This window comes from Neomonachus schauinslandi, chromosome 7 (genome assembly GCF_002201575.2).
Source record: "Neomonachus schauinslandi chromosome 7, ASM220157v2, whole genome shotgun sequence".
In the NCBI taxonomy this organism is placed as follows: domain Eukaryota; kingdom Metazoa; phylum Chordata; class Mammalia; order Carnivora; family Phocidae; genus Neomonachus; species Neomonachus schauinslandi.
Window position 1 is genome coordinate 8,755,578 of NC_058409.1, and position 8,292 is coordinate 8,763,869.

Below are 8,292 nucleotides of genomic sequence, written 5' to 3' on the forward strand. Positions count from 1 at the left end.
TCAGAACAATAAGCTGGCATCGAGTACACTTAGCGAGGAATGATCACCAACTCTTAGACATATTTTGTGATCGTATGATACTGTATTCTCCTTAAACTCTCATCTCCAGAGTTCAACAGTAAATAATCCCATAAGGAAACAACCTTCAACGTGGACGCAAAGGCATCTGAGGCAGAAATTAACTGATTTAACCGAAGACACTGTACAATACAATTCTGGAGTTTCTAATTCAGGCAACTTTTGACCCTTTCTACCCTCTTCCAATTTTTTTAAGAAAACTTAAATCACAGCATGAAACTCAGGAAGATGACATCCTTTACTAAGATCCAAAACTGTAACTCTTCTCTTCAAATTAATATAACTTAATTAGAATTAAATCCTGTGTGACTTTAGGCAAATTATTTAACTTCTGTATGTCTTTGAGTTTTTCTCTTCTGAAAGCTGGGGATAAGAGAAACCATTTGGGTGTTTTTTTTTTAACAGTTTTTTTTGTTGTTGTTATTTATTTATTTGACAGAGAGGTGTCGATTTGGGTTTTTTTGAAGATTGAAAAATATTATGTATATAAAATGCCCACAACAACGGCACATACTCTGTACACAGAATTATTATACTCACTGCACACACAGCTCTTCCTCTACTTGGTCCTAAAATGATCCTGTCTGTAGTGCTTACAAAACATTCTGAATGTCCATAAGATCAGGGACCAACGTGATTTTGAAAATAAGACCAGCAGGGCACACATACGCAATCATCATTACAGACCCGTAAGCAACAGCCAACAGAAAAAAAAATGTCTTCAAACACATTCTTAAAAGCTGACAACATATGGAAGAAGTGCACTGTGCACTTCCCAATGGCTTCTGGCCAACATTTCTGATGAAAGGAAATTTTTTCCAGATTCCTTTCTCTGTTTCCTAAACCCAACAGGCAAAAATTTTTATAAAGAGTGGGCAGGAGGGAAGGAAGAAAGGGGGACAGAGGGTGGTGACATTTCGGTAGTATTTCAGTGATAAAAATCACAACCTTAAATTCAAAAGATCATTCCACATAGGTAAAAAGGGTTTTTTTTTTCCCCCCAGCTAAGTGTAATTATAGAAAAAAAAAAAAAACAGTGTCACAGTCCTCACTGAGGAAAAGTCAAGAATGCACACAAATTCTCCAGTGTAGGAGATTCTTGCTAATAAGCTCACAAATGCAGCTTTGGTCAAAGGGACACAGAGAAGCTAAGTAATTTCTCCAGGATCCCAAGGACTCAGTGTCTGCATCAACACTTGATGTGAATCAACAACTCAGCAATGGTGCTGGAGCTCCCTTATTTCAGAAGTCAGGGCAGCATGACTGAGGACCAGGAGTGAAACAAACCTAAAATGACCCAAGATACGATCTCTGGAGCAAACTCCTCCATGTAGGTGATCACCTGCCAAGAGGGCTAGGGGATGATCCAGCACTGAGAGAGTGGGTCATCAGACAAAAAGGAGAAAAACAAAATCCCGCTTTTCAAGTACATGGAAGAACAATTTACTTAGGGTGGTGAATGCAATCAGTGAGTATCAGAAAAAGAGTATTAAAAATAAAAGCAGTGCTGGTTATCTGGTGCTAATTTGTATAATGTCTCAATTTTTTTTACCCATTTTGGAAAATGAAATTTCAAGAAATTAACAGTCTCATACTAGCCAGGGTATTTTTCTATTTCATCCTAACTTCTAAAAGTGATCAGGAATAATGGCTCTTCAATTTATTTCAACTAGAGAAGAGAAACACATCCAAATCAATGAAGAATATTTGGAATTTTAAAACAACCCAGTCCTACCCTCTTCTATCGTATTTTTTAAATGCTATCAATTTTCTCCATTTTTTTATTGAAGTATAATATACACACAGAAAAATATATATGAGTGTGGAGACAGACGAATCTTTGCAAATACACCCATGTAACCCGCATCCAGATTAAGCAAAGGAACATTACCCAGACCCCAGATGCCAATCTTTCCAGACATCCATCCTTCCCCTCCCCCACCTTTCAACAATGCCTGTCCTGAGTTCTAACAGTTTCACCTTTGTTGGTACTTTTTATAAGGGGGTCATAGAGTTTGTACGCTTTTGCTAGGGCATCTTTCTTTCAATATTATTGCAAGATTTAGCTACACTGTTGCATCTAGTTGCAGATATTCATGCTTAAGGCTGATTATATTCCACTGCTGAGGGATACTTGGGTAGTTTCCACTTTGTAGCCGTTTGATTGCAGCCATGAACATTCCAATGTATGTCTTTTGGTGAACATGTCTCAGGTACTTGGTAACAGCGCATTTTAAGTCAACATATAGTACATACTTCAAAAGCAATCTGTTAATTTCGTAAAATACAGATAATTGTTAAAAATTCCAAAATTTACTTTATGTTACTACTTCTGAGATCAAAACTGCCCACGTAAAGGGTCAGTCATTCTTTCCCCCTGTGTTTCAGTAGCATTTAATCACCACCTCTCTTGGGCACTGATCACACATTAGAACCTGTTTTTTATACTGGTTTTCCTAGTCCCATAAAAGCAGGGGTGAAATCTAACACAACTTTGTACTCCCAACTCATTTACTACCTTCCAGATTTTATGAATGAATAAATTCTCTAGATGGAGAAATAAAAATACGTAAACCAATTTATCACTTACCTCTGTTTCTTTCATTAGCAAGTTTAGTTCAGAAATTTGACTCTTCACCTGGCTCTCCTTGCCAATAAGGTAATCAATATCCTTTGAAAGCTTTTCCTGTTAGAATATATCAGTAACACAAATAAGCAGAAGTTTAACAAAGGCCTTGCAGATCTATCTTCCTTCCTTCCTTCCTTCTGTCCTCTTATTATACTTTTACACACAATTCTTTAGCCTATGATGAACAGGCAGTAAAACCAACCCTGAGGATTCTCGTTATTAACCCAGGGTAAACAGTTACTGGCCTTGAGCACAGAGGCCCACGGATCTATGAGAGATGAGAAGCAGGCTGAATAAAAGAACAAGGCAGTGATGCTCAGATTAGTCAAAAAACCAGAATACATAAATAATACATTTTTGTTGTCTCTTCATTGTTCCCCGGTCTTCCTCCCCAGGTTTCTAAGTAAATAGAAAAAGAGCAATTCAAATAGGATTGTCTTCCATCAGATTTTATCATTCATTCCCTCTCTCTCTCTCTCTCTCACACACACACAAAGACCCAAAAAGCAACAGAGACCCTTCCAAAATGACCTTCACAGCCTAGCCAAGACTAGACAATAATATAGATTTATAAAAACAGAGCTCATTAAGCTCCCAGAGCTTACTAAAGTATTTATAAAGTAGTTACTCTCTGCTTACCATAGAGATAACATCATAGGTTTTGGTGAGATCCCTAATTTAACCCAGAAAAAATAGTATATATGACTGAAGTATATTAAAAACCAAACCAAAAACCCCTTGAAGCACCATGGGGTACAAAGTTATAAGAGACAAACGTATGCAGTCTAAATAAGAAGAACGTCATCCAGAAAACTCCACCCAAGCTGGAGCCGTGACAAGCAGATCTGAGCATTTCTCAATCGCGGCTGCCCTGAATGAAAGGTTGGGTAAGCAAAGAAGAGGACCAGAGATCTAACTTTTAGGAATTCAAGAAGTCAGTCTCCTGCCTTTATCATTTTCCTCTTTGCTCACTTAGACCACGTAATAAGGTAAGAGAACGTATGTTGAAATTAATATGGCAGGCCTATGGCAGGACCCGTCTTTAATTCCTTGGAACACCCAGCAATCAGACACACTGAGTTTCCCTGATGGCTTGAAGGCTCACTGGAGGGACAGAAGAAGGACCCATGAGCTAGAGGAGTAAGATTTCTGAGGGCTAAGGACAGGATGGGACCAGAAAGAACCTGCAGGGAGTCAAGGAGAGACATGAAATCTTGTGTCTTGATCCAATGTTTTACAGATGAGGAAACCAAAGCTCACTGAGTGCAAATACCACACAGTCAGTAGCTGCACTGGAAGCTTCCTCACTGCTCAGCACACTGACCACGATTCCACAGGCTGACAGGTGCTTCCTCAGCACCAGGCTGCAAGGGAGAGGAGTTCCTCCCATACCGTCCCGTCAGGGCTGTGCTAGGACCACAGTGACGGGTGCAGGTGTTAATACTCCTTTGTCACTACAGCAGCGAAGGGAAGAAGGGGGCCATTTTGCCTGAAGTAGGACTTAGTGGTAGGACAGCTTACATTGGGAGTGCAAGACAGGCTGGAGAAGAAAGGATGGTCGAAAGTCAAAGAGCGCCAGGGTTTACTCGCAGGGAGCAGGAATGCTTAGCCAAAGTCTCCGGCCAACTACGGACTTTATCTCGAGTCCTCTCTGGCCCCTCAAAACGAGGCAGTCTGTGATACGTTGACATGCGTTAACCAATAATCAGTGTGTCCATTTATTCAGAGGCCTCCAAAAAGTATAAGCACCAGACACCAATCCTAGACACTGAAAAGGACAATGTAAAAGACATGGCTCCTACCTTCAGGAAATACATCTAATGGGGGAATGTTTTAAATCCTTTAGCTACATTAGGGCCCCAGTTCTTTAGGAACTGACCAGAGGCTAACTGCTCAAGGATGCCGAATTTGCTCCAAAGCCTTCCCCTAGAACAGTGGTTCTCAAAAGCTGGTGTGCATCAGTCTCCTGAGAGCTAATCGGGACCACAGAGCCCCTCGAGGAGGGCAGGCCTTGGCCTCTGTGGTGTGTACCAAGTGTCCCAGGTGATCCTAACACCCATCAAAGTTTGAGAACCACTCTCTCCTGCTTTTAATCAGGTCACGGGTCAAAGGTACCCAGAGAAACATTAGTCCACAAAACAAGGGAGAAGGGAGAGAAAAAGGGAGAGAAATTCATTCAACAATCACACTGAATATCTCTCATGGGAGTAGGCTAGGAGAGTAACATATAACCAATTATGGTCCCTGTCCCCTTAGGGCATATCACCTTAAAGTTGTTATCAGCTTTGCTACATGTCTGAAAATGTTAGGATAAAATGATGGGAAGAAAAAGTATAGAATGATACATCTTAGTCAAGTGCCAAATGACTTCAGAAAATAGGGTAATATTGTATTCACCACAAATTTCACATACCCCAGAAATACAGAAGCGGTATTACTTTCTCATTCAATGGGGACTGGTATTGGGATGTGTACATTTTCTACTTTTCTAAGTCCTAGTTTCCAGTCTTTCAATTATGATTAAAATCACAAAGCCACCCCTTCCAGAAGAGATAACCGCACATGAACAAGACCATTAACTCCCTCCTAGAAATTTATGGAAATAAAGAAAAAATAAAAGTAGAAAAAACTCCTCAGGAAATAGTCCTCAGTAAACTGTGCACCAACTACCAGAAAGTACACAACTGAAGAAGGATGAGCTAACAACCAACCCTCCTTTTTTTTTTTTTTAAGATTTTTTATTTATTTGAGGGAGAGAGCACATGCACAAGAGACCATGAGCAGGGGAGCGGCAGAGTGAGAGGGAGCAGCAGACTCCCTGATGAGCAGGGAGCCGGATGTGGGCTCAATCCCAGGACCCTGGGATCATGACCTGAGAGGAAGGCAGACGCTTAACCAACTGAGCCACCCAGGCGCCCTACAACCAACCCTCCTTCATGAAAAACGGTACAGTTGTGTGAGTAGCTGAAGAAGTCCTAGAAAACCCACTAACACCCAAAGTTGGGAGAAGCAGGGTGTTGAGATGAGGCAAGGAAGAGACAATAAATACCCAATGGCGGGGCCTTGTTCAGGACAAAGCAGGATTCCGAAGGCTTAGCAGTCTAAACCGGCCAGAGGAGAGCGTAAACATGGTTTCCTGTGTTGGAAGGTGGGAAGGGCTCCATATCGCTGGAAGAGCGAGGTCAATAAACAAAGGCAAGCTACAAAAGAAATGGAACCACGCCATCTGCAGCGTATGTCCACGTAGGCAGGTGTCTTTCTATCCGGGGATTAACAGGAGTGAGGTTATGTGGAAGCAAAAACAAAAACAAAACAAAAAATACACGTCTCACCCCAACAGAAGAACAGAAGATTGCCAGCCAACAGGACAGGACCATTCCTCTCCATTATTCACTATTTAGGCCAGTTCACCAGAAAGCGTCAGCACTTTCCGCAACTGGAAGGGCACCCTCAATTACATAGCTTGGTAGAAATTCCAAGGAGAGGCCAGACACTACCACACAGTCGACCAGTATTAGAAGCCAGATCGAACAGAGGCAGATGGGAAGCCTGGCCCCAGCTTCAGCCCTTTCAACAAACAGCAGCAGTCAGGTGGACTAGGTTACACCACCGTGACGCTCATCTTTCTTCTGTTCTTGCAACGTTCTCTATAACAGGGGCGCCTGGGTGGCTCAGTCAGGTAAAAAGCATCTGTCTTCGGCTCAGGTCATGATCCCAGGGTCCTGGGATCGAGCCCCACATCAGGCTCCCTGCTCAGTGGGGAGTCTGCTTCTCCCTCCGCCTCTGTCTAGCACTCTGCCTACTTGTGCTTTCTCTCTCTGTCAAATAAATAATATCTTAAAAAAATAAAAAGTTAAATTTAATTAGCAAACAAAGGTAATGCCACCGGGGGGCACAGACGAGTAACAAAGACTGGATCGAGTCTCCGACCTGAAAAAAATCTTAAAACCTTACAGAATATAAAATGGCTCTCAAGACGCTGGACATGGAGAGAGGGGAAACAAGATGGGCCCATGTTTGTGCCCACCATCCTGTCTAGACCCGGCGTCCTCCAAGGCCCAGGGCAGAGGAGAACTCAGGTGGATCCAGGGTCTCCCAGGAGCTGCAGAGACGAAACCAAGAGTCCAGGGAGACCAGAGTTTGTAAAGCAAAATCCCCAAGAACAGAAAATGACAGAACTCTGGAGAATGTACCAAGGGTCCCTCTGGCTTATTCAGCAGAGTACTGACCAATTCCCATGCGTGAGGAAGCTTTCAGAGGCCAGGGAAAGGATCACCCAAGAGGATTAAGGAACAATTCCAGGAGCTCACACCAGTCTGGGAATACTGCCCGTGACGCACCAAACTAAACAAACAAACAACAAATTAAAAACACCAAACTAAACAAATTAAAAACACCAAACTAAACAAACAAACAACAAATTAAAAACCTCTCAAAAAACCTCACAAAACTCAAAATCCAATAGTCATTGAGAAGAGTAAATGAGAAGAGTAGTCTGGTAAGAGAATTAAATGCTACTCTGTCCTAACTAAGCCTAAAGCAAGACCCAAAAGCAACAAACTGTTCTGAAGTAACTTAATCACACATTAGAAGAAAACTCAAGAATATCTGTAGGGCACAGAAGTATCCACTGCCCAACAAGGTAAAACTTACAAAACTGACCTAGCAATGACAGATGACAGAATTAGCAGACCAGGACAATAAAACGATTATACCCATAATCCACGTATTCAAAGTAGAAGAAAGACTGAGCTCACGTGATAGACAAATCAAATGCAAAAGATAAAGCTGTGTGGATAAATAAGAATTAGATCTAGGCCCCAAAGGCAGGTACATATTGTTAAAGGTAGAAAGGAAACTAATTAAAATGGGTGGTGGATTTACGAATGAAGATATCATTTGAAAGAAAAAAGAATAAAACAAAAAATAGCATCATACCATTGCCTATCTTGCTGCAGATTATCAGTCAAGTCTGAAAGTTTTCAAAGGTCCATGTATAAGGTTCAGAGACAGGAAGTAACTCAGTTTTAGCTGGTAAGGGTCCCACCAGACCCTTACTGTAAATAGTTTCCACTATTTCTACACACAAGCAACAGGAATCAAGTGTCTTAACATGGCTACCGTCCTTCAAGGTGTGGCATTCCCACACACACACTCAACAGGTGTGCCATCCCCCCCCCCCACTCAACAGGTGTGCCCTTCCCCCAACACACTCAACAGGCGTGCCATTCCCCCAACACTCAACAGGCGTGTCATTTCCACGCACACACTCAACAGCCATGTCACGTCCACACACACACTCAACAGGCGTGCCATTCCCCCAACACACTCAACAGGTGTGCCATTCCCCCAACACTCAACAGGCCTATCATTTCCATGCACACACTCAACAGGCGTGCCATTCCCCCAACACTCAACAGGCGTGCCATTCCAACACTCAACAGGCGTATCATTTCCACGCACACACTCAACAGGCGTGCCATTCCCCCGCACACACTCAACAGGTGTGCTATTCCCCCAACACTCAACAGGCCCGTCTTCCACGCACACACTCAACAGGCGTGTCATTTCCACGCACACACTCA

The 8,292-nt window shown here is 42.4% G+C and overlaps 1 protein-coding gene across 1 annotated transcript in view; it reads right to left on the reverse strand.

The window, feature by feature from the left end:
• Window positions 1–8,292, reverse strand: part of TRIM36 (tripartite motif containing 36) — a 33,814-nt gene that overhangs the window by 10,705 nt on the left and 14,817 nt on the right. The window contains exon 5 of the mRNA XM_021702171.1: window positions 2,669–2,764. Coding sequence (XP_021557846.1) covers window positions 2,669–2,764 — 96 coding nt within the window. The remainder of the gene's footprint in view (window positions 1–2,668; window positions 2,765–8,292) is intronic.